Source organism: Rhopilema esculentum, chromosome 7 (assembly GCF_057945365.1).
Source record: "Rhopilema esculentum isolate cy_ngs chromosome 7, ASM5794536v1, whole genome shotgun sequence".
In the NCBI taxonomy this organism is placed as follows: domain Eukaryota; kingdom Metazoa; phylum Cnidaria; class Scyphozoa; order Rhizostomeae; family Rhizostomatidae; genus Rhopilema; species Rhopilema esculentum.
Window position 1 is genome coordinate 5,007,309 of NC_142821.1, and position 27,040 is coordinate 5,034,348.

Genomic DNA, 27,040 nt, shown 5'->3' on the forward strand with positions numbered 1-27,040 from the left:
GTTTCGTTGATTCCTTTTGCAAACCCTAATCATGTCCAGCCAAATTTACCATGACTTCCTTTCTCCAGACGAATCGTCAGTAGATGTCATACGCAAAGGTGCATTTTCCCTGTATTACAAAGCTGAACGATTCCAGATACGTATTTAACGACAACAGCAAAAGTTTTACGTCTATCACACTCACCCGGGCATTTTTTAGCTCGAAATATATTTGTCAACTGGGAAATGTAACTGGAAAAATCTTGAGGCTGGACACGTAAGGTTAAGGAAAACAAGATTCTAGTCTCTCGCAGTGTTGCAGTGGACGTTAGTGACTGGGTTGCAGTTAAAGAATGTCTAACGAATGAATGAATAAATAATGTTTTAGACTGGGCTGTCTAAAAATGCATTATGGGATACTTGCGTAGCGCTATGGCTCATTGTTAGCAATAATATGCTTTTGCAGCCGTTGCAGGATTAGTGCTTCAGCGTTGATCGAAGATGCAATTCCTATTTCAACGAAGCTGAACTTTCTCTGTTGTTTGGTCAGTCACTGTACAGTTTCCAGTCACAGGAAATTATATTAGGATGTACAGGTTGGGAGAAAGAAAAAATGTTTATTCAAGTCGTAAACCACATAGACTCTAACATTGTAAATCGACCAGACAGAATCTTGGACGGGGCGTGCGTTTTTCGGTATTCTTGAAAAGCTTCTTGCCAACGTTGGAGAAAATGGCGACGTAATGACTAGTAAAGAAAAAAGGCTGATCAATGACAAATTTAAAAGTATTTGGAAATTTTACAGCTGTAGGGTTACTAAAAACTGTGAGTTTTAACACGGAGGGTTTTACTTTGGAGAAAGTGACAGAAATGTGCAAAATTGAATTTTTTGAATGAGCAATTTCTACTAGCCTTTTAGAGTCGGTTAATAGTTTGAATAGTTTCATATCCACAACTTTTAACACAAATGCAAATATACAGGGTGTTGCCATGGGTGTGGCTTTGCTTGTGGCTTCTAGACGCTCCCTACAGCACAGCCCCCCTTCCTAACTCTTAAGGACGACACCCCTGCGGATGAGAGCTACTCGCAGAAACGAGGTAGCTTTAGAATTGTCTTCCCTTTAGAAATTCAAAGCAAAGTTTTAGAAATCATAGTTTGTTAGTTGCAATGTTGGATTTACAGCAGCATTAACTCGGCTATTGTTTCACTTTAAGGCCTCTTTACCTAGAGATAGCATGAAAAACCGGAAACATAGCTTACATAGGTATTATGGTCAACATTTGTTCATGAATCTAGAGTCAGTGATCTTCAAATTTTGCGGTCCTAATTTCACTTATATAAGTGAAAATAAGAAATAGTGAAAAAATGAATTTCGTTCCTTCGCAATTTTTTATCTATATCATTTCATCATCTTCATCATTTGCCGGCGCACTCGAATCCGAGACGACAGTTGGCGAACACTCTCTGTTGCTCATCAATATACCCAGTTCCGCGAATCAGAGGCTGAGTCCGGGATATTCTGAAAGGACGGTAGCGTAGTTCTGTCTGCGTGTTCTTTTATTTTTGTCTCGGATTCCTGGAAGATCACCATAGAGTGATTCGTTTGTGATTTGTTGCCTCCAGTTGCAACAGCAGGCGTTTTAATAAGCCATTGAGCGCAGTAGAGTAGGGTGCTATTGATCTTAAGCTTACGAGGAAGACTTGATTTCCAGAGGTTGTCTAGTTTGCGTATTGCTGGCTTTTGCCTATTTTATTCTGATGCCTTCCTCCTATTTTATTTGGTTCTTTACTCAGTTACTGTAGAGAAATTCATGTGAAAATGGGAAAATTTCTGGCTATTTTGAATCATGACCTTGCACAAAACGATGGCCAAGGCTACGAATTGGGTCATACATCTCGATTTATGAGGTTCGTTTTATTTTTAAAATTCATCATATGCAAATTCAACTAGATTTATACCCTGGGTACCAGAGCCAAACAATTTCGAGCAAGGATATAGGAGATAGAAGCGGAGGAGCACCGCTTGGTTTTCCATTTCAGCGCAAGAAATTTTTTGGCTCTGGTATCCAGGGTACTAGATTTACTACTACACTAAAAATAACTACATTGCACAAAGATACAAGTTCTTTTTGATAAATTCGATGAAATACAAATTTAACAACATTAGATGTTTAAGCAAGACTGTATACAGGGAATCGGTAGACTAATCGGTGAGAAAGCACTTCTTTAGTTAAAAATTATGATTTCGCAAAGTTGCAGTGCTCTTTTTCGCAGTTTTCGACTTTTGTTAGAGAATGCAGAAAAGAGGAAGATGATTCAAGTTTGAGAGAACATAGCTTACTACCAATGTATGGAGTTTGAGGTTCAATAGTTAGAGGATTATTAGAGAGGGGTGGGGAGCTTACGAAATAATCCTACAAGTTGTCATACAAATACATGCTCGTTTCAGAGTTTTTTCGTGATTTACATGCTCACTTCAATTGTACTCTTACTTTTCTAAGATATTATACAAAAGTATAAATCAAAGCTCTAAAAAGTATTTTAGACCAATAAATTGATATCTACATTGTCTTTGTTGGTATCTTGAACTTTGGTGGGTTATCATTCTTGGATTGAAATAGTGTATCTTTTTGTTTTATCTCGAGTAAGCCCCCATGGCTTATTTAAATGCAAAAATTAGCATTTTACGATGCGGGCTTATTCGAGGGTTGGGGTAAATTTAAGATATTCGAGGAAGATTATAGGAGAGGTACCCTGGATACCAGATTCACTATATAAAATATTTTATTTTATATATAGTGAGTCTGGTACTCAGGGTATAGGAGAGGGGGCAACTTGAGAATTTACATTTTTTTACAGACTTTTCTCTTGCTCTTTAGTTTTGATCTTACATCACATTGTTTACAGAACATTTCAAACTGCTTAATTTCAATATTAGAATCATATTGGTATAAATGCTTTTAGAACGAGTCAAAGCAGGCTTTAGTCCTTGGGTGGGAAACGGGATTCTTTCCGTATGGGAGGAGGAATGTTGACTTAGACCACCCCCTGGCTGGAGGGCGCTTGGAAAAAGTAGCTGCTTTATTTATCTGGTTAAAGAGCTGTTGCGATCGTCTTTTTCCTGTTGGTTGAAGCACATGCAACTTTTCATATGCAACTTGTCTTACAAACATGATGAGACTGAAAAGTTAAACGTGTAAACGAACGTGCGACTTACTGCAACTTTCATTTTGCAACCTACTGCAACTTGCGACTAATTCAGGATCAAAATCCTTTTTTCAGGTGAAGTTGCATTAGGTTGCAGGTCACTGGACAATGAGGATACTGCAAAATATCATGTGATTTTTTATTCTGTGTTGTGATCGTGTGTTTCCTGGTGACGACTCAGTTAAAAATGGCGAAGTCGATCAAGTTCTAATGGTCATCCAAGGCAGAAAACACGTTGGTTGAAACTCTCGAGAGGTACCTGTGCCTCTATAAAAATCTTTGCAACAGATCCTCAAACGTGGCAGCATCCATTCGCAAGTAATATTTGTAACACGATACATTATCCAATGCCAATTCTCTGAGAAGGGAATGGTAAGCCCCTAAGTTATTGCGCCTGGCGAACCACTGCTTCATCCAAAGTCTTATTTTATTTGCTTCCTTCTAAATTGTCGTGTCATTTGTGCAGCAGAATCGATAACATTGAAGCTGCTACACAGCCAGCGTCTGCTTCCATTTTGCTTTATTTTTTATTGGGTCTCCAGGATTTACCCAAAAAGTACTGCAACTTGTTGCGCGTTTCTGTTACCGGATCTCGCTGGAGGTTGCATCTTTTTCTATGTGTAAGCAGCACGAGTACGTTGCAACAAGTTGCAGGTTGCAGCAACCAGCAACTTGATGTAACTCAGCGTAAACTAGCCTTAATAAGAGTGCCCAGCAGGGTTGTTTGAAATGTTGATGTTAACTTTCAAGGAGACAGTCAGTTACCAGAGGGGCAAATCACTCTATAAAAATCTCGTACACCTTTCGTGAAAATCCTATTGTTTTATCTGAAAATCCCCTAAAATCCTTTTGTTTTAGGCAAAATCTCGTACGCTATTTGCAAGAGTGAATCGCCCCTCGCAGTTACCCAGGCTCTCCAAAGGTTTGTTACCAGATAGAATACGGGGTCCGTTTAATTTGCAGCTTTGAAACACCAAAAAGACCAAAAAGGAAGTTGATTTTCAAAGTTAAAGTGAATGTATCAAAATCGGATGAAAGTTTTCAAACAAAATAATCAAGGTTTTTGCTACACTATCATTTCCTGGTCTGATTGGTTTGTCGGCCTTCAGCGTTAACGGGTGCAAAATTTTGCACATTCCATTCCATCAATTTATTCTAACTACAACAGGCGTGGCAATTATAGCTTGAAAGTGAGGTCATGGGATACGACAATCTAATTGGCTGTTTAACAAAAAGTTAAACACGTGATCTGTCTCTGTTTCAAGCTCAGACTTGAGAATCGAATTCTGCTGCGGCAAGGCCTCTTGCTCAAGGTCTGTAGAGCGAAGAAGGGCCTGAATAGGGTTTATGAAAGTGGCCGAAATTTGGCAATAAAACACAACAGAGTGATTGGAATACGTGGTTAAAAATCTGCAGACATGGCACAGTTGTTGCCAATACGATTTCAGGAGCATGTACAGGTATGTTTTGTAGTTTTATTCGAGTTGTGCCATGGAGGTTTAACGAAACGTTGCGTGGCATGTGACCAGATTAGGCTAGTCCATCTCAAACCGAGAAGCAACCTTTTCCTGTCCCGACTTTGTTGTGCAATTTTAGTATTTTAAAACATCTGAGTTGTTAGTCAGGCTCACTTAATTTAGTTGACCCATGTTAGAATCAAATGCGATGAATATATCTGTTCTCGCACAATCGATGTAAATCGTGAAACTCAATTTGAAGGGTTTAAAGGTTGTGAAGGGGAAGGTATCTCGCCTGTCTATGGATGGTATTGTACTTTTGACTTTGAAAGTTTTAAAGATTTACGAGAAGTGGTTTGCAAAGTTTCGACAATCCCTCGTTTCGCTTATTTTTGATTAAAAAACCGAGACTAACATAAAAATCTACGGTGCAATGTCTTTTCTGCCCGGAATTTTCAGGATGTAATTTGACACGAATATAGACTGTAAAGCGGAAGCACTGACGAAGTGGGCATTTCACGGCAACTAGTTGTTTAAGGGATCCAAAGGAGTGAGGGTCTCTTGGTTAGCCCAGGATCATAATATTGGAACGCTGAAAATGAAAAGCAAATTTCACCAATCACCTGGCATTTGTCAACTTTTACAATGAAACATTTGTATAACACGACTCGAGACTGTTTGCACCAGAGGGGCATCAAGTTTTACACTAAATAACGAACTCCAGTTTTGTATTTAAGTACTTTCTCTAGTTTTGTCTTGGAAACTAAAACCTATAGGTACTAGGGCTAAAGAAACTGTAGATGAATTGCGTATCTAGATCATTTAAGAATATTATTTATATATATATATATATTTGCTACCTAGCAAAAGATATTTTTTGTGATTTTTATCATTTGTTCCTTATACAATGTTTGGAGATATAAATGGACACATGTTTCATGACTTCGGTCAATTCTAAAATCAAAGCAACCTTAAAATCTTATTCTTTTTATTTCACCAATCTTTTTTTGGTTCAACAATTTTGATGAGGAATCAAAAAGAGACATTTCCTTTTAATTTAAATTTTTTAAATCAAATTCACTCAGTAACCAGCATAATTTCATTTCTATTTATCAAGATCTTATAATTATTTATATGACTGGTCTTTCTACATTATTAAACTTTAAGCTTGAAAATATATGTACTTTTATTATGATGTTGTGATTCATTTGTGTTGATTTTCACAAAATTGCTTACAAGTTTTGCTATTTATAAAGATATTCATCTTGTTATTAAAGAAGTGCATACATGTTTGTTTGCTCAAGCTTTTATAGTATAAAAATTGTATACTTTTATAGTATAAAAATTGTATACTTTTATAGTATAAAAAGTTTTTCTTGTATACTTATTACCAACTTTCAAGATGGATTGTTATATGCTATCCATTAAGGTGTTAGTTTCTGCATTCATGTAAAGTTTGCAAGCTTAAAATGTGGGTGGAATTCACACAGGTTTGTTTTTTGCAAGCTAAAATTGGTACTGCTTGTTGTCCACATTGGAACAGAGGTATCTTTCTGTGGTCATTTTGAGGTCACTGTTGTTGAAAGCTTTCTGAATGTGGGGAAATTAAGGGAAGATAACCTATTTATTGCACTGGATTATGTTTTAATCATCACTGCAAATATAATTGTCAATAACCCTTTGAGATGGGTAGACATTCTGCTCTAATCAGTATCCATGTCCTCAGCACAGGCATTTAAGCCACAATATTCTATAAACAAATGTGACAATATCTGTGTGTTAGTTGCCACTAAATGTCCATATTAAGCATTTATTTAAGTATAGGATGAATAGAAAGCACATTTTTTGGTTAAGTACCTTTGTTCTGAAATTAAGTCCTAGAATGATTGAATGAATGATTTTAGGCTAAATGATAATGACGAATTCATATGTAACAAAAATTGTGTGAGTTACATTACAAATGAAACCAGCTAATATTGTGGCCCCTTTTTTAAAGTAAATTTGGCCAGTAAATGTATATATAGAGTCATTAAATGTCACCTGAACAGTAACTGGAGCATTTGCTTGTGGTCAGTCAACTTTTGCATATCTCCCTTTATATAAATGCTGAAAATTATTTTCTATCTTTGGTGTAGCCATCATCTTGAAAAGAAGGTTTGCACCTGTAAAACAATCCTTGCAAATATTTTCAAACATTGCAAAATTATATATATATATTTTGATTGTTTTCTTTTAAATTTTGAAAAACCTTGTTGCAGCTTTTATTTGCTGTTGCATATATTATAACTTGTACATGTATGAATGTATTCTGGACGCTTTTGTTGCTGCCTTATTTCTGCATTTTACTTGCAGTAGTTGAAAATTGTGTATAATTCAACATGGGTTTTTGTTTGTTTTTTCAAAAGTGTTTCTTCCTTTCAGTTTTAACAGGTAAACTGTGAAATCATAAACCAAAAGATTATTTTTCTGATTTTAGAACCAGTAAAATAAGCTACGTTTGGAATAAGATAATTATCTGGTTTTAGAAATCCCCATCAAAACAGCTTTATGTATTTATACATGAATTAGCCTCCAAAGCAGCTTTTTTGTTTCTATACAGATGTATACCCAAGTCAAATTGATCTATTATATATAAATATATGTTACCTATTTATCACCTTCTTGAATACTAGTTTTGACTTTTCAATATTTACACCTATATAAATCCCTACTAACATAAACAATCAATTGAGTCAAAAAAATGAATTTTGGCAAATCAATAGATGCTTTGAGGAAGATACAAAGTAAAAAAGGAGTAGGGATAACTTTTTGTCAGTTAGTTGGAAAGAACTGTTTTTTGTATAGAAAAATCACTTTTAGGGTGTTAATTATTTTGGTTCCTCTAAATAACAGTTTGTTGTTATTTTTATTTGATCTATGTAAATGCTTCTTCATTATATTTGCAGCTCCAAAACATTGGAATCAACTCAGCCAGTATTGGCTTTGCAACTTTGACCATGGAGTCAGACAAGTACATATGTGTAAGGGAGAAGGTTGGTGACACTGCCCAGGTGGTGATTGTGGACATGGCAGACCCTACCAACCCAACAAGAAGACCAATTTCTGCTGATTCTGCCATCATGAATCCAGCTTCAAAAGTCATTGCATTGAAAGGTTTGTTTTTTCTAACAGAAACACCTTTATACATTTTTTTACATCCATAAAGACAGAAAAATAAGGCAGACATAGACAGAGAGGTCCAAGCTCGAAATTGTTTGAAGAAAGTCATTCAACAATCCACAATGGCAAAACTGAGGTTATAGTAATAACTAGAAAAGCCCTTGGTGGTATTTTGTGCCAAGTAAAAATAGCAATGAAATAATTATGTATATATAAACAGAATAAACATATGGTTATGAATTGAATGGTTTGCATAGGAAAACTGAAAAACTCATTTGCCTTTCCTTGGGTAAAAACAAAAAAGGAAAGATATGATCAAAATTTGGTGGTTTTGTAGTTTTGTAGTTGATGGAGTCGGTTGCAGGAGATAGTATTACTCAGTAATAATAAAGAAATTGTTAATTGGGCATCAAGAAAGCAGGAGAAATGATTCTTTGCATGAGTAAGCTTTCAAATAACTTTCAAGCAACAATTTGTTTATCAATCATCAACACATGGACAACCCATTTTATTACGGAAAAAATATTATTTTATTTCTCTGCATTTGCAAAAGCTAGGAAGGATTTTAAGAAGATTGTAAGTAAATGCAGATAGATAGAAGGTCCCTCTCATGCTACACTTTTGACATACATGGAAATTTTGAGTTGTTATTATTTATTTTTATATTGCAGCAAGCAAAACAGTTCAAATCTTCAACATTGAAATGAAAAGCAAAATGAAATCACATAACCTGACAGAAGATGTTATATTTTGGAAATGGATTAATCTAAACACCATTGGGCTTGTGACAGAGACAGGAGTGTTTCATTGGTCAATGGAAGGGGGTGTGTAGACTCAATAATTATTGCTAGACAGTTTATTAAAAGTCATATGTGGAAATGGGGACCAACTGTTTTCTGTACTAGAAATAGGGAGTAACTGTACAACTTTACATTTTATAGCTGATCCTATTCAAGTGGCGTTCAGACATGTTCACATTCAGCTCAGAATGTTTTCATCAATCAACTTGACTGTGTTTCATAGCTTCTTCTGTTGCGAAGAGAAATTTATCTGCTATCTTTTCTGCTGCAACGGTTTTTAATCTCTTATCTTTAGGTGACTCAAGCCCAGTGAAAATGTTTGATAGACACCAGTCTCTTGCCAATTGCCAAATTATCAACTACAAAACAGATTCAACTGGAATGTGGTTGCTTCTTGTTGGAATTTCGGCACAGGTTTGCTATTATTTTGTGTCACAATTCAAAAGAAGAAAGAGATAAATTATTATGCAAATTTTTACTTTTTTATAGTTGCATTGATTTAGAATAAAAGTATGTTTTTAGATAAATATATGTGTACATGTATGTTATTTTGAATTAAATACGATAAGCAGTCATTGTTAATGTATGGATGGCAGAAAATAGTTCAATTGTTTACCATATGTATATGAAATGCTAGGACTGGAATGGAGTGCTTTTTTGCCAACTGAGCTTGGTTTTCACTTGTGATTATTTTCTGAGTCAGAATGGTTGTTTTATGATCGCATCATAAAGTCAAGGTTTATTATATCAATCTTATGAGATAAAATAGGGATGAATTTGTATAATTGACTATTCAAAAAACTTTTGTCTTTTTTATCATTATAAACTGTTACATTGAATTTTCAAAGTTCTGCATATTTTCTAATCTTCGCAGAATTAGTGGTGAAACTCACAGAACATTTTATTGGTCATTTTAACATAAACAAATGATCATTGCAAGAATATATCATGTCATAAAGAAATGCACAGGGACTGACCAAAATAAGGGTCGACAAAAGCAAAAATTGAGTCCCACTACACCTATGGCTTTAGAAAAAGACCCCTATTATTAGACTATTAACATTAATAACGCTGTAAGCTGCCCCTGTAATCATTCTAACTTAAAGATTCCATATCTTTGCAAAAGTGGGAACATCTGGCTAACAGGATCTCATTCTGTACTGCAACATTATTTTGGTCTGAATCAATCAATACAGCAAGAACTTTCTTGCTGTTTTCATTCTGAACTAAAGTATTAGCTCATTATCTCAAGTAAACTGTTTTTGAGATGCAAATGCTTTTGGGTTCTGTAATCCTGTTTCTAATTGAATTAATTCTTCAAAATAGCAAAGCAGAGTTGTGGGTGCAATGCAGCTGTATTCAGTTGAAAGGAAAGTCAGCCAACCTATTGAAGGTCATGCAGCCACATTCACGCAATTCAAATTGGATTCTAATCCACAGCCATCCAATATTTTCACGTTTTCAGTCAGAGGTGCTCAAGCATCTAAGGTATACAATATGCTTGCCATTTGTTTCCTATTATAACTTTGGAGTATGTTAAAAACTTTGCAACTTTTATATTAGCTCAACTTAATTTGAATGTAGTTAGTATATACAAATTTTGTTGTGCCAAGATGACAATGAGATAAAACACCAGGCCTTGTTTATGACAACCTACTCAGAAGCATTAAGTAAAATAAACTTTCAACTATTAGTAACACAATGCATATGAAATAATGACTTTTAAAACATAAACAAATATGACAAAATCATGATACTCACGAACACTTGTAGAGTAAAGTATATTATGAATGTTATTCAGAAAGCAACTTAGGCAATGAAAACTATTTTCAAAACCACCCTGATTTCATAATCATCATCAACCTTATTTTGTGTTAGTTAATTCTACAACCAATTAACACTATCATGAAGCATCTAAGAAATCGCATTTTGGACAGAATAGACTACTGTTAGTACATGCTGAGTAGCAGCATGGAATCTAGTAATGAAGTGATGAAAGTCATTAGGAATTATGCTTAAAAGTGTCACCATTTATCTATCAGCTATCAAAGGAAAGACCAAGCTTCTCATATTCTCAAGACTAATGCTTGATATCATTTTTGTAGATCCATGTTATTGAAGTTGGAACACCACCAACTGGAAACCAACCATTCCCCAAAAAGGCAGAAAACATTCTTTTTCCTCCAGAAGCCGACCGAGATTTCCCAGTTGCTATGCAGGTAATTTTTATATCAACAAAATTGTTTTCTATCAAAATAGCAATATTTCACAGTGAATTGGTTCAGTCAGTATATAAGTTTGTAGACTAACTAAGGATCAAAATGTCTGTAGTTTCATCATCAGGTACCATCTTCTATCAGAAGATGGCTACCATGACCCTCCAACTATCCCAAAATCTGGAATTTGGTTTGTTGTCAGGGTCATGGTCTGTAGTCTACAACCCTAAATTTTAACCCTAATGACCAAACTTTCACCAAGAGTGAGGGAGTCATTAGCTTTCTGCGATTCTAGACATGGGTATGTTCAAGTTGAGAGAAAGGACCAGGGTACTGCTTAATAAGGATAGCTTCTTGGTGCTCTAAAAGCTACCTTTGTTTACTAGGTAGAAACAAATGCATGAATCTCTTACTTCTGGATCTAATATTGTATCTATAAAATTGATCTAGTACAGTTTTTAAATCATGCAAATGGCTATTATTTTGGTATGCAGATGAAGCAAACTGTTGTTCTTTTATACTCTGCTTGTTTTTTATTAATTCCATATCACTTAGGGATTGGTTTTTTAGATTTATGAGTTGTATTTTCTAGGCCAGCCAAAAGTATGGGATCATCTTCCTTGTCACTAAATATGGTTACATTCATTTGTATGACGTTGAAACTGCATCTCGCCTATACACAAACAGAATCAGTGGTGAGACAATCTTTGTTACTGCTCCATATGAGGCAACAGATGGTATCATTGGAGTCAATCGTAAAGGACAGGTGAGAGCTGAAAAAACTCAGTTTTGATATAAATGCATTGTTTGATTCGAAATTTTCAGGCTTTGCTTGCTTAATTTGTGTTTGTTTGTTATTTGTTTCTAAAAACTTCCAAAGGAACTCATCAGAAAAGCCAAGACATGGTAGAATACATACTTTTAATACTTTTGTAGACCAATCAAGCAACCAACATTGACCATAGTTCCAGAAATGTTTATTGGGGATCTGTTCGTTTGAAATGTAGAGCTACATTCAGAGCTGCAAAAAGTATGCGAACCTGGGGACTAGATTCCTAGAAACATTTTTGGCTTGGCAGAAAATTTTCATCAAAACTTGATAAAAACAGCTGTCTTTTGCATTAACAAAAAATTTTTCCTGACTTTTCACAACAGATCAAAGTTTATGCAAATAAAAAGTTTATACAAAAGTTTGTACATATATATATTTTTGAAACTTTTATCAAATATCACAAAACTCCTTATCAAATATCACTCCTTTGTCAAATATCACAAAAAATTGTAAATCTTGGAAGCAACCTTCAGCTTCCTTGTCCAGGACATTTTTAACAGATAAAGCTGCAGACCTGAAGTAGGCAATTTATATGCGTTGAAAAGTGCTGTTTTAGTTTCCTTATTTCACGTAGCAGAAATGTTTTTGTCCTGTTTCCCAGGTTCCCAGAAAGAAAAATATATTTTGCAGCTCTGGCTACATTTGTACATGAATATGTGTTAGCCAGTGACTGGCTGCTATATTGTCAGGGGCGTCGTGACCAGGGGGATGTGTCAACCATTAGTATCCTGACAGGAAATTTTAGGTAAAATCCGCACAGTTGAGGAAATGTTTAAGGTAATTCAAAGACCTAAGGTTATAAGATCAGTAAAGGATCAGAGAGGCAAAGGTAGTTGCTCCGTATCTTACTTCTGATATTTTCTTGAAGGTAAACGAAACTAGACATTAATGGTTTCAAAGACTTTTTGTTGGCACTTAATCCAAGAAACCAGGTCCTCTTCGGTATGCCTTCTGTCAATTTTCCCTACAGTTTCTCAGGAGAAGCGTCAATTACAATTCACAATGAGCTCCAGACAGGGGCGGACACTTGGTCAAATATTGGGGGGGGGGGGCAAGCCTATTATTTTAATAAGATGACGTCACATTTCCCATTGTTTTAGAACAAAAGACCGATCTAGAGGTCTGGGAAGGTCCGTTATTACCATATAAATGAAAGTTATAAATTACATGCCATATAGTTAGATTAAAATATATATGGGAGTTGTAAATTAATGCCATATAGTTAGAATGACAAAATGCATTGCAGAGGTTTGTGTCAGCAACTAAACAAATTCAGGTAATTATTTTTTGGCCAGGTAAATTTGAAGTCCACAATCTGTATATTGTATATGTATTTATGTATATGTAAATTTGTTTGTTGTCATTCGTGGCAGTTAATTTTCATATTTTCCTCCCGATTCCAACATGCATACCTTTTGCATCAATCCAGCTTCATTTCGTAGGTATTATCTGTCAGTATTGATGAAGAAAAGATTGTGCCATACCTTATAGAAGTGAAACGAGAGAGTCATTTGCCGCGGCGTCTCGCTGAGAGATGTAATTTGCCTGGAGCTGAGAAACTGTTTGAGCTAATGTTCAACGAAGAATTTTCTCTAGGACAGTTTTCCGAAGCTGCTAAAATAGCTGCAAAGGCTCCAAAGGTATAATTGGCTTTTTAGAGTATCTGTTTGAATCCACTTTACGCTTAAAACATACTACAATATATATTTAATCAAAACCTAGTTGCTTAGATATGATTCTTGCAATTTAATGCCCCATAATTCATCGTTTGTGTTACATATAGGAAATCATGCTGGCTGTATATGGTGTTACCACAATCATGATTCTATCTCGTTATTACCAAAATTTCTTTTATTTACATGCAAATGTTTAGATATTGATAATGCCATTTCTGTTGTCGATGATGAATCTCCCTAATGAGTTAATTTACTATGAAATAACTCAATAATTCCTCGTTCTGAGTCAACAGGAATGTTTTTACTGCAAATGGCTCTTGGCTTAAAGTGGACGGAAGCATAAGAAAAATATTTAGCATCTATTTACGAGACTTTCACAAGGCTGTAAATGTTTCATTTCTGGAGGCACAAAGGCCTCTCTGCAAATGTTTTACAGCAGGGCGCCTGGCTGCATGTCGTTGGGCGTTTATCATAAGCATGCTAAAACAAAACAACATCTGGTTGCCTGCGTTTTTACAAAAATATCTCGCTATTAGTTGTATCTCAAATGCTCTAAAAGATTTACATTCTGAAATTTTCGTCTATGAATACCATGCCTGTTGAGTATAGCAATCTTATAAGGCAACAATCTTCTCTTTTATAGGGGCATCTCAGGACTCAGCAGACCATTCAGCGTTTCCAGCAGGTTCCTGCCCAGCAAGGTCAGACATCGCCTCTTTTGCAATATTTTGGTATCCTCTTAGACCAAGGGCAGCTGAATAAGTATGAATCAGTAGAGCTCTGCAGACCTGTGCTTTTGCAAAATAAGAAGCAGCTGATGGAGAAATGGCTCAAAGAAGACAAGGTAGGGCAAAAACATTTCGCTTCTGCATTTATAATATTATGTTATTCTTTGTATATTTAAAGACCTATATTGATATTTTTTGTTAGATATTTATAATGATCTACTTAATTGTTTCTCCAAAACATATTGCTTTCAGTCTATAGCTAATAAACGTGTTTACTTTTTCGCTTCTAAAATTGAAAGGGTTTTCCTTTTCTCTGTTCATGAAAGGCGTGCAAATACACCTAGCCAGCTTTCTTCGCTGGAATAGGTGATGGGTGCTCTCTAAGTCAGTGTAGATGAAGTAATAACCTTACAAATAATAGAGACGTGCGAGAATCGATTATCCATGTTGTCATCAATGATGAAAAAACATCACCATCTTTCGATTGAGTCGATTGTACAATGAAAAGTAATCTTTTATCCTGAGATGACACTTCTTGTTCAATGATGACATCTGATTTGATTTTTTCTTTGTGCGAAATGACATAAACAACTGCTTTGCTATAGCTTGAATGCAGTGAAGAACTTGGAGACCTAGCCAAGCAGTTTGATAGCACCCTTGCCCTCTCTGTATACCTAAGGGCGAGCGTTCCAAACAAGGTATGTCTCTTTGTGTTCAATTTCAATTTTCATTTCGGTAACATTTTTGTATTACATTTTAGCTCCCCTCTCTATCGCAAGCTCACAGCTAGATATACGAATCCAAACGCAATTGTACAACAAATAGTTTGGTACAGCAACATAGAATCCAAACGCCATAGTTTGTTTTGCTTCCTGATTGTAATTTTCTTTGTTATTTTGCCGATTCCCCGTTTTCTGCAAGTTTCGCTTTTTTCAGAGTAATCAATGCGTGCCAGATTTATGTTGTCTATGATGAATTTCCCTTTTGAGCTAATTTGCTGTGAAAAATACTCAATTAATTCCTCGTTCTGAGACAACAGATAATTAAATTTTTGTTTGCGCACGATCAAATTATACAAATAAACTAAATCTTACCAAGAACAATTTTTCTGCGTAATATTTAACTTTTTTCAGCAATTTGCGTTTACATTTTACTCATCAGAGAATTTAACTTACGAAACAAATCCTGTAATACTAATGTGATGAACGCTTCATTTTAAACTAATGATTAGATATAAATAAAACTAAATAAAATATTTTTTTTGTTTATCCATAGCTGAATTTTCTTGGCACAATTTTCAGCAATATTTATAATACTCCATGCAAATATATGACCACGTAGCCTACAGGATATCTATGTCTTTTTTAACTACTAAAAAGGTGTGTTCTATAAATAAACCTTAATAATTGATGCAGTGTTGTAAATGAATTTCTTGTACGACAGGTTATTCAGTGCTTTGCCGAAACAGGCCAATTTCAGAAGATAGTGTTGTATGCAAAGAAGGTTGGGTTTGAGCCAGATTTCGTCTCACTCCTGCGCAATGTCATGAGGGTGAACCCCGACGCTGGTGCGCAGTTTGCATCTATGCTGTTTCAGGATGACGAACCTCTTGCAGATCTTAACCAGGTACTGCATTGTTGGTTATTTGAAAAAAGTTAAAGTTATTTCCTTGTCAAATAGAATTGTTCTCGGTCTCAACAGAAACATTTAGTCAGGTTTTAAATGGGAAGTGTGAACATTTTGCCAAGATGGTTTTTACTGGGGGTTTTGTGGGTAACAGGAAATTTTACGTATTATCCGTAGGGTGGGATTAATTTGAAATACGCCAACTGTTGTATCTACGTGAATAGGGTCCTTGGTAGAAACCCTGGGTGTTTAATGTTATAAATTGTACTATCAACTCCATATGGTGATTTGAACAGTCATTGAATGTGGATTTTTAGTTAATATGTGCGATTGTCCGTAGATCGTCGACATATTCATGGAATTCAACTTAGTGAAGCAGTGTACATCATTCCTGCTGGATGCATTGAAAAACAACCGACCCAGTGAAGCCGCTCTCCAAACTCGAGTCCTGGAAATGAATTTAATGTCTGCCCCTCAGGTATGAAAGTTTATTAACAATATCGCTATTGATAAAGTAATGTGATATATAAAAATCTATTTACCATCTCTTATATCACGGAGCTGAAACTAAATACTTATAGGCACCAACTAATGAAAATGAGTTGATATACAGCAAATCATCAAAAAAAGAAGAACCTACAGCATGTTCCTTGGGTTAAAAAACTTATTTTAGACCGCCAAAGCAAAGGGTTTTCATTTGAAAAGGCTCTGAACCATTTTTGGTCACTAGGAGACACTGACTTTATTTATCCTCAGCTCAGGATATATGTATCTTCTAGATAAAAGTTAATGTGAGAATCTTAGGCTCTTCAATTCCTTGTACACCAAAGAACGGCCAGGCGGTTGAAACTAAAGTCATTCTTTGCTGGGATTTGCTGTAGGCGATACAGCACATGCAGTTTGTCAAACAACAGCACAGTTTCTTTCTTAAAGATTCCCAGAGTTCGACAGTACACCTCTTCAGCTTTTTATCTCGTGATTAAATGTTTCCAGATTCATTACAGTTTTTGGTGCATGCATTTTTCAGGTGGCAGATGCAATTCTTGGGAACCAAATGTTCACCCATTACGACAGAGCACATGTAGCCCAGTTATGCGAACAGGCTGGACTGCTACAAAGAGCGCTGGAGCACTATACAGACATCTATGACATCAAGCGAGCAATTGTCCATACACACATGCTGAATCCAGAATGGCTTGTTGGGTACTTTGGTACTTTGTCAGTGGAGGACTCTCTAGAATGCCTCAAAGCCATGTTGACTCATAACATAAGGCAGAACTTGCAAATCTGCGTGCAAGTTGCCACAAAATACCACGAACAGCTCACAACCACTGCGTTGATTGATCTCTTTGAGTCGTTCAAGAGCTATGAAGGTCTGTTCTTTTTTCTTGGATCCATTGTCAACTTCAGTCAAGAATCAGACGTGCACTTCAAATATATCCAGGTACGAGCTCGTCGACAGTGAGCAGACATTGCACTGTTCTTGAATATATACTGCGTGTTCACTATATTTTGCTGTCCATCTGAATTGGTTTGAATTGGTGACTGTTGGTTGCCTTATTTAAAAAAGTCAAATGCCAAATGGTATGTCAAATGCCACCACACAGGAGATGCATCGGATTGTCCCGTTCCTTAGAAATGTCTTTTCAGCAAGTCCTCATTCTGGGCGAGTTATTGTCAGTGAACTAGCTCAATTTCATACTTGCTAGATTTATTTTCAAATCTCTCTTTCCTCCTCGATTTCTGAGAAGTGAGGATCATTAAGATTTGACACATTTGAAAATTTTCAATTCGCGTAGCTGCATCTTAGCTACAGAAATGTTTATTTTATTGCATATTTTTCCAGGCTGCCTGCAAAACAGGTCAGATGAAAGAAGTCGAAAGAATCTGCAGAGAAAGCAATTGCTATGAACCGGAACGTGTTAAGAACTTCCTCAAGGTACGACTTTAACTAGTTTTCTCTAGAAGATTTGCCGTATTTTGAAGTCATGATAAAGTTAGTGGTGTAGTTCAAAGTTTTTTATGTATTCTGTTGGAAACACATAAACATAAAACCAAGATCATTTACAGAATTTTTTTCATCCGATGATGTTATTTATTATATTGTAAGCGTTTGATGTCGTATATGGACAAGTTTTCCTTTCTGTTTTAGGAAGCCAAACTCACGGATCAACTTCCGTTGATCATTGTTTGTGATCGATTCAACTTTGTCCATGATCTTGTCCTGTATCTCTACAAAAACAGCTTGCAGAAGTATATCGAAATCTATGTCCAAAAGGTATGTTGTTTGAATCCTTTGCCACTTGACTTACCATTCCCTGTAAAGTAGGTAGTATGTTTCCAGATGTTTCATGTGGAGTAGGATTTCAAGAACCGGGGGGTGTTTTTAACGTTCTGTAAAATATATTTGCTTAGGTCGATTTCGATGTATGTTTTATGTATATATTTCTGTTATTATTCAATATTTTTATCATAAATGATGAGATTTGGCCACTACACTACTTCAACTCAGGTGATTCCCTCTTGAGTGTGGTTCTGCCTTTTAACAGTCCTTGTGAATGTCTAACTATTATAATAGTTTTTTGATATTTCGTAAAATTGCCTCACAGGTCAATCCATCTCGTCTTCCTATCGTAATTGGCGGTTTGTTAGATGTTGACTGTGCCGAAGACGTCATCAAAAGTTTGATCATGACCGTCAAAGGGCAATTTTCAACAGACGAGCTTGTAGAAGAAGTTGAAAAGCGAAATAGATTGAAATTGCTACTGCCGTGGCTGGAAACACGAATCCACGATGGATCTGAAGAGCCGGCAACTCACAATGCTCTTGCCAAAATATACATTGATGCAAATAACAACCCAGAGAGATTCCTCAGGTGTTTATCATCTTCAGATATGCATTTTGAATTTAGTTAAGATTACAATGCTTTAAGTGCGGGTTCCTTTTGATACAAAGTGTGTCTCTACATAACTGACATTTAATTCACGCTACTTGCTTTTTGGCGATAACTGATTGCATTTTCCATTCACAGAGAGAACCCATTCTACGATAGCCGAGTGGTTGGAAAGTATTGTGAAAAGAGGGACCCCCATCTTGCCTGCGTGGCTTATGAAAGAGGACAGTGTGATATGGAACTGATTAACGTAAGTTCCCTTTTTTTCAAGTAGAAATGTCACCATCATCATCATCATCATCATCATCATCATCATCAACTATGGACCACCATTATCATTTATTCAATGATTTGAGGTCGAAGTCTTTGAATTCTTCAACTTTGGTCCAAATTTCTTTGCTGTAAAATTCTCCAAACTAATTCTTTCAGCGTTTCTACTAACTATAAATTGTTTATATTTTTGTTCCAAGGTTTGCAATGAAAACTCCCTGTTCAAAAGTTTAGCCCGATATCTTGTACGGAGAAGAAGCCCAGAGCTATGGGCATCTGTCCTCGAGGAAACAAACAAGTATAGAAGACAGCTGATTGATCAGGTAAGATCGATTATGTGTTGTCCCCCCTTCCCGCTGCGTAATATACGCTACAGCTTTCATAACCTGAATTTTTTTCCCATAACCTGAAAGAGCATCATGAAATACCTCTTAATATGCAAAATCAGTTAAATGCATCACGAATTGGCTGAGATATGTCCAGATGAGTACAAGCTCTAGCCCCATCAAACCTTTATAATTTGGTCTTAGTTCATAACTTTATGAACACCAGTAATCTGTCAGCAAACTCCAGATCTTCATATTGCCATAGCTCACCCGATTTTTGACAAATCTAACTGATTTTGCATATATGGGAGTATTTTATGGTGTTCTTTTATGTCATGTGGTCAAAATTCGAAAAATCTAAAAATAGTTTTTTGTGACGTCACACTTAAGAACTCTATTATGCAAGTTAACACTCTGTGTCAGGCCCTTCCAATGGCTTGCTTCAATTTTTATGCTTGCTAAAGTAATCTTCAGGCTAAATTCACTCTTGCTCGTAGCTCATGATGCAAGAAGATCAGGGTCTGAAACATGTATCATTTGTTTCGTCATGCTCTTTAATGCTGGAAGTTATTCTATATGTTATAAGTTCTTATTTATTGATTTTCGCTGCAAATTTTTAATGGTTTATTTTATCGTAGTATAAGTTATGTCACAAAAAGTCAGCCCACAATATTTGCTAAAAACGTCATCTACTGCAAGAGCTTTTTGTTTGACACGGAAAATGCAAAGCTTTACTGGAAGGACCATTTGAAAAGGCAAATAATTGAAAAATTGTAAAAAAAACGAACTTAACAATAACATTATGAACCGCAGGAAAAAAATATGCTTAAGATATTGTGTATAGGTACTGTCGAGAGAGTTTTGATTAATAGGAACTAGAGACAAGGACATTTCTTTTCGAAACATAACTTTGCTCAGAACGAGAATCCTTGGTTCTACATTTCATTAATTGGACAGGATTCCTTAACAGATAGACCAAGAAATTAATTTTCACATTGCTAGCTCTTTAGATGTGCTTGGGATTGTGTGATTTAATTGGGATTGTGCGAAGTTTAACAATTTGATATTTTCCTGATAGGTAGTGCAAACAGCCCTGTCTGAAACCCAAGATCCTGAAGATGTATCTGCAACTGTCAAAGCTTTCATGACTGCAGATTTGCCAAACGAGCTTATTGAACTGCTGGAAAAGATTGTACTTGAGAACTCGGTGTTTAGCGATCATAGGTACGTTCTGTCATCTTAAAAGTCAGCAAGTGTTTCCCGTTGAATATGCGATTTATCATCAGCTTTTTATAGAAGTTGCTTTGGGCTCTTTCAAAGATCAGGCTTATGAACAATTTTTATTTCAGGGCAAGCAGCTGATTTGAGGGAATTGTGTTTGGGGAGGGGTTTTGAGAATTTATGGTATGCCAGTTTGGAAGATCTGTGAAATAGTAGAACTGTGTATATTGTTCTCGTTCATCAGTCTAAATCTGTTTCAAGTAAAGTCCATGCCAGGCACCAACACCGTCACTGGATCAATTTCTTTTTTGCCTTTTCTTGTCCCAATATATGGTAACTGTCCTGAAAGGAACGTTGTATGCCTCCTTGTTTAGAAACGGCAAGCATGCGGTAAATTGTCCTATAGCACTCATTCATGCTCTTTCATTCCACCCTAGGAACTTGCAGAACCTGTTGATTTTGACTGCAATTAAGGCCGATCGCACTCGTGTTATGGAATACATCACAAGACTTGATAACTACGATGCTCCCGACATTGCAAGCATAGCTATTGGCAGTGAACTTTTTGAAGAGGCCTTTGCAATATTCAAGAAGTTTGACGTTAACACTTCAGCTGTACAGGTAATAATTTTAAACCAGCTATCGTCCGCAAGAAGGGTCTTTCCCCGTGTCATTGCTAGCCTAGTGGATAGAAGTCTTTTTTCATTCCTCTTGTAATTGTCCCGTTATTTAATATTAGTTTTGTGTCATCCCATTTGTTTGCCTGCCCCTATCCTATTAAAATGGTTTCCTGTGTCCCCCTGTTTTGACTCGAGAAAATAAACTAGTACATTCATGGCGTAAATGCTGCTTTCTTTCAGGTTTTGATCGATAATATTAAAAATCTCGACCGGGCTTATGAATTTGCAGAGAGGTGCAACGATCCCCAAGTGTGGAGTCTGCTCGCAAAAGCACAGCTTGATCAAGGAATGGTCAAAGAGTCAATCGACTCCTACATCAAAGCTGATGACCCATCTTCGTATATGGAGGTGGTTGACGCTGCTAAGAATTCAGGTAATTTATCAGGCAAACTATATCAGACAACTATCTTTTATTTCTTAATAATTTTGCAAAGCAAATCAGAAGTTTCAAATTTTCCTCGCCTTCTTTGGCTTAAACTTGAAGGCAGCATTGGCTGCATTGTATTCTTTCATATTTTTCCGATGGACCATAACCGTTATCTTCAAGATCATAGATGAGTAGCATGATTGCGACTAAAAAATACTTTTTACCTGGCTAAAGGTATGAACTGATAGCTCTTCTATTTACAGAAAACTTCGAGGAGCTAGTGAAATTCCTTCAGATGGCACGTAAAAAGGCTCGTGAATCCTACATAGACACGGAGCTCATCTTTGCCTTTGCTAAAACTGGGCGGCTTGCTGAGTTGGAGGAGTTTGTCTCCGGGCCTAACCATGCCAACATTGGGCAAGTAGGCGAGCGATGCTTTGAGCAGAAGATGTTTGAGGCAGCCAAGATTCTCTTCAATAACGTCTCGAATTTTGCCCGTTTGGCCTCAACCCTTGTCCACTTAGGCGAATACCAAGCAGCCGTAGATGGAGCTAGAAAAGCTAATAGTACAAAAACATGGAAGGAGGTAATGACATTGCACTGTTACTAGTGCCTCATACCTTACACACATTTACAGAGCTAGAGCTTTACATTTGCTCTTGTTTCCGGTGGAAGATCAAATGAATACCATTCTTATGCGCTGTAAAGCAAATGTTGCCATCTTTGATGTGTATTTCAGTGACTTCTGCTGTGAAAGTGTCCAAACACTTAGTTCTAACCTTTATCTCTTGAATCATATAACTCAAGAATTTTTTGATGCATTCGTAAACATAAATAGTTTTTGTTTGTCTGTATAGGGATACTTAATCAATTTTCATTATTAAATTGATAAAGATTATCTTTTCTCTTTTATTTTGTTTGATCAATTTATCACTTTCAACTTGTGCAGGTCTGTTTTGCATGTGTTGATGGCGAGGAGTTCCGCATGGCCCAGATGTGCGGTCTTCACATTGTAGTCCACGCAGACGAACTTGAAGATCTGATTCGTTATTATGAGAGCAGGGGCTACTTCGAGGAGCTGATTGCTCTGATGGAAGCAGCACTTGGTCTGGAGCGAGCACATATGGGAATGTTCACAGAGCTGGCTATTCTCTATTCAAAATACAAGCCTATCAAGATGAAGGAACATCTCGAGCTGTTTTGGTCAAGAGTTAACATTCCGAAGGTACGCCAGCTGTCACGGGCTCTTCACATTTTCATCTTTGTTGCACGAAGTTTGTTGCACGAGTGTTTCCCCCTAAAGGGCACTGACTTTTGTAGAATTTTTCGAGGTCTCTTGTATGTTTAGAACAGCAGCTTGTTTTCCAGTCGTTATTATACGTTTGTCCTATCTATTGTGTTTTCCAAAATCATACTGAGTAGAAAATTTGTTGTTGTTATTATTATAAAAACTCTTGTTCAGCCCTGCTTATTCCTCATAGTTTGAACTTCAAACTAGTTCTTTATTTGCATGTTCTACACTAATTTAAAAGAACAATTTCTATTCACTACCATACTTAAGTACCCGATTCCCCTCACTTTTTTGGAGTAAAGATTTGCATAATTGATTTTCACTTTTAGGTACTGCGAGCATGTGAACAAGCACATCTCTGGGCTGAATTGGTCTTCCTTTATGACAAATATGAGGAGTATGATAACGCAGTTGTAACGATGATGAAGCACCCAACGGTTGCGTGGAAGGAAGGCTTATTCAAGGAAGTTATCACCAAAGTTGCCAATATAGAACTCTATTACAAAGCCTTACAGTTCTATCTGGACCACAAACCGCTCTTCTTAAACGATCTTCTCATTGTTCTTACGCCTAGAATGGATCACACGCGTGCAGTGAACTTCTTCCAGAAGGTCAAGCAGTTACCACTAGTTAAACCATATCTTCGCTCTGTCCAAAATCACAATAACAAAGCGATAAACGAGGCTCTTAATTCGCTGCTGATCGATGAAGAAGATTACAATGGTCTCAGGGCATCGATTGACGCATTCGATAATTTCGATAACATCGCGTTAGCCCAAAGGTTAGAGAAACACGAACTTATAGAGTTTAGAAGAATAGCTGCCTATCTTTACAAAGGAAATAATCGATGGAAGCAATCTGTTGATTTATGTAAAAGAGACAATCTTTTTGCTGTAAGTATTCAAGAATTTTCACATTAACTTCATTATTCTGGGTTTATTGAACGTTTTGTTGGATATAAGACTTGGAATATGAGGTAATCCAGAAGTATTTTTGACCCTATTTGCTTTGGTGACGTATAAACATACCTACAGTGCTCCAGTTATATTGTCGCTTTTGTTTTGTAGATGGCATTCTTCTTTGTTTCGTTTTAATATGGTAAAGCTCTAGTTCATGATCAAGCGATAATTTAGCCGATACCCAGAGGATTATTGAAATATGAATATTTTGAGAAGCTTGTTAATTTTGTTCTGATACAGTGATGTTTTCTAGCCCTTGGTATCATTGAAAAACCTAATTTTAGATTAAAGTCATTAATTGGCACTATGTCTTTTTTACTTAAATCCTGATAGCCAAGCTGCTGGCAGCGCTGCCCATAAAGCAAGTTGTTTATCCAGTTCAGCAATTGTCATTCAATTTGTTCCTTTTTAGGACGTTATGCAATTTTCAAATGAATCTCGGGACCCGGCCTTGGCGGAGGATGTTCTTCAGTGGTTCTTAGAAATTAAAAAATACGAATGCTTTGCAGCAACGCTGTTCATGTGTTATGATCTTCTGAAACCGGATGTCGTCTTAGAGCTAGCGTGGAAACACAATCTCATTGATTTTGCAATGCCTTACATGATCCAGGTGATGCGGGAGTATATTCACAAGGTCAGTTCGACTTCTTTTCAACCATTCGAGCAGACTAGAATTCCTAGACCGGCCTAGATAATGGCCTCATTTCTCCTATATATACTTATAGAATGTTAGCAAAGTATATTTGGTCTTTCATAAAACATATATAGCACTGAAAAGTATCCATCTTTTTAAAATTTTCACGCTCTTTTGAAGCGTTGAAGTTTAGACCTAACTGCTTAAGTATCACCTAAAGCTGTGTTTGGTTTTGTAGTGATTTTAGGAGAAAGATTTTGTGATTTAATATAAACCAGATAATCGTATCGTCATTTCAACATTTTTATGTCAGGTTGATAAACTCGCTGATGCAGAAACGAAAAGAGACGAGGAAAAGGAAGGTCAGCCAGAACAGCCGATTGTATTTGGTATGAGCTCACTGAATTTTTTGATGATGCATGCCTTCACTTGTGCGTTGTATAGAACAAAAGCATGTGTAGTTGTGTAAAATATGTTTTATATGTTGATATGAATTAAAAGGACCAACGCGTTTGTCACAACGAAATTTGGTAACCATTAATCTATTTCTCTTATTGTTGTCTTTTCGGATTGGGGAGTACCTTTTATATTATTAATCTTTGAAAATAAAAGATTTGAAAACAGAACTTGAGAAATTTGGAAGAAAACATCAACCATATGTTCGGTTCGGTTCCGCGTCTATTAATGAATGATCCAACGTTGTTGTGTAGATTGTCTGTAAAATGCAGCCAATTAATTTGCTTCATATGCTCTTCCTCTTTGCAGATCAACCCCAACTGATGATAACTTCCGGTCCAATGCAAGGCATGCCACCAGCAAGCGTTTATGGAATGCCCCCGCAACCGGGAATCCCACAACAGGCTGGAATACCGCAGCAAGCAGCAATGCCCGGCTACGGCTATCAACCGGGGTACGGGATGTAATTACATGTTGAATGTCTGGGACGGATGCTGATACCCATATGTTATTGAAGGGTTTTTCAAAGATTGTATTATACGGACGTTATAGACTGCGTTACATGAGACACGGCATTTGACCAAATGTCTTGCCTATAGCGTACCTTGAAATTCTGCGATGATTTCTTTCCTGTGTGACGTCACAGTTTCGCTGAGATTTCTAAAACTTTCTTGTTTGTACACATCAAGATGCAATGTTTATGTCGCATTGGAAACCTGATGACGTCATACTTGAAAGACAATCTGAGGGAAGTTTTGGGTATTTTCATTATCAATTTTTAGATAGTCAGCTACGGTGCTCTAGTTTTGTTTTATACGCCAATTCTGCTAGACAGCTTTTCAAATTTCCATTGATTTAAAGATATCTACAATTCTTCACGATCTTTAATATATAGATTCAAATATACAAACGTGCCTTGAGGAACGATCGTCTCCGTATTTGCTTGTAACCCGTTTGCCTCTTAAAGCGTATTAGGCAGTTACGTGTTTTACTTGCAGCATTTTGCTGAATCAATAATGTTATGTCTTTACCACTAGGCTCAATGCTACACTTAATGCTAAGTTGATTGATCGTAGGTTGATTTTTGAGATTCCTATAAAGTTGATCATAAATATCTTGTGCAAGGTTGATATTTTTTAAACTTGATTGATATTTTACGCCTATTGGATATACCTTTTTATTTGACTGTCACAGGTAGATAGGTATCCTGGTTAACCAGTTGCGAATTGAAGAAGTCGCACCCTCTTGTTAGAAGCCTTTCAGTATTCCTCCAAGCACTATGCACGAGTTCTCTTTGGTATCCCTTTCTGTTTAAATGTTGAGGCAGTTTTGTATTGGATGGGAAATTAATGATGTTTCATCTAATATTACGATTTCAGAGCTGAGCAAATTACACTAGATGATAAAATTGTATTGTAATTAGCGGTTGTGATCGCCCATTATTGAGATAATTCTGACAATATAAGACCGTGTTTTCTGAGAACTGTCTATCGTCTGCTTTGTGGCCCTGCTTTGTGCCAAGGTACAATCCTTGCTAAAAGTCTTGGTACACCAAGCTGAAAATTTTGCATAACTTTAGTAGCATCCTCCTCTCCCCCTTGAAACAATTTTGAAGAACAACAGTTTCAAAGCTTGAAATTCATCCAATGTCACTTTATCAGTTAGGGCTTACCCTAATAGGCTTTTCAACCAACATTGTTTTTGGGGGGAGGGGGGATATTTCTGTATCTTATGGCCGGAAACCTTTATTTCTTCAAAATCTTTCATTGGTCGCAGGGTGTTCCATGGACTTTTGTCAAGGATTGTAGAACAAATAGCTTAAACGAAACATTTGCGCAAAGTGCGGAATTAGCTGCGCCAATCAGTTTTTGGTGTTTCTAGGCTTTTCGTCCTAGGCTTTTCTTTTGCGGGTATTTTCTCTCACACTATTTAAGCAGATTAAAAAGTGCCAGAGTGCCATCCTAAAAAGTAAGGAAGGGGACCTATGCTGTAAAAGCCACACCAAAGACCTCACCCTGTATACTTGCATTTGTTAAGATTCTCTGCTGAGGCTGAGCATCTTTCAACAAAGTCTCTCCCAATTTTAACAAGGGGGCTGTTTCCATCTCCCCCCATCCATTGCACCACTGTTGAGATCCAATCTTAACAAACAGAATTTTGAAAAGGGGTTTTGAAAACTCGTCACTGCTTTTCCAGATGTATGAGAGGTCTACCAGATTTTTCCAAATGAACTTCAATAAAACAGAATTAGCCAACAAAGAG

The 27,040-nt window shown here is 36.5% G+C and overlaps 1 protein-coding gene across 1 annotated transcript; it reads left to right on the forward strand.

The window, feature by feature from the left end:
- The first annotated feature begins 4,469 nt into the window (after nt 1-4,469).
- On the forward strand, nt 4,470-26,261 carry LOC135683600 (clathrin heavy chain 1). The gene is made up of 27 exons (XM_065198906.2): nt 4,470-4,647; nt 7,590-7,797; nt 8,475-8,627; nt 8,899-9,017; nt 9,930-10,091; nt 10,709-10,822; nt 11,412-11,585; nt 13,094-13,291; nt 13,971-14,171; nt 14,661-14,753; nt 15,499-15,681; nt 16,022-16,159; nt 16,709-17,125; nt 17,528-17,620; nt 17,834-17,959; nt 18,291-18,556; nt 18,713-18,824; nt 19,045-19,167; nt 20,249-20,394; nt 20,829-21,012; nt 21,252-21,444; nt 21,702-22,024; nt 22,388-22,663; nt 23,059-23,622; nt 24,101-24,322; nt 24,636-24,711; nt 25,088-26,261. The coding sequence occupies exons 1-27, from the start codon at nt 4,606-4,608 to the stop codon at nt 25,243-25,245; spliced, it is 5,064 nt and encodes a 1,687-aa protein (XP_065054978.1). The 5' UTR covers nt 4,470-4,605; the 3' UTR covers nt 25,246-26,261.
- Nucleotides 26,262-27,040: the final 779 nt, after the last annotated feature.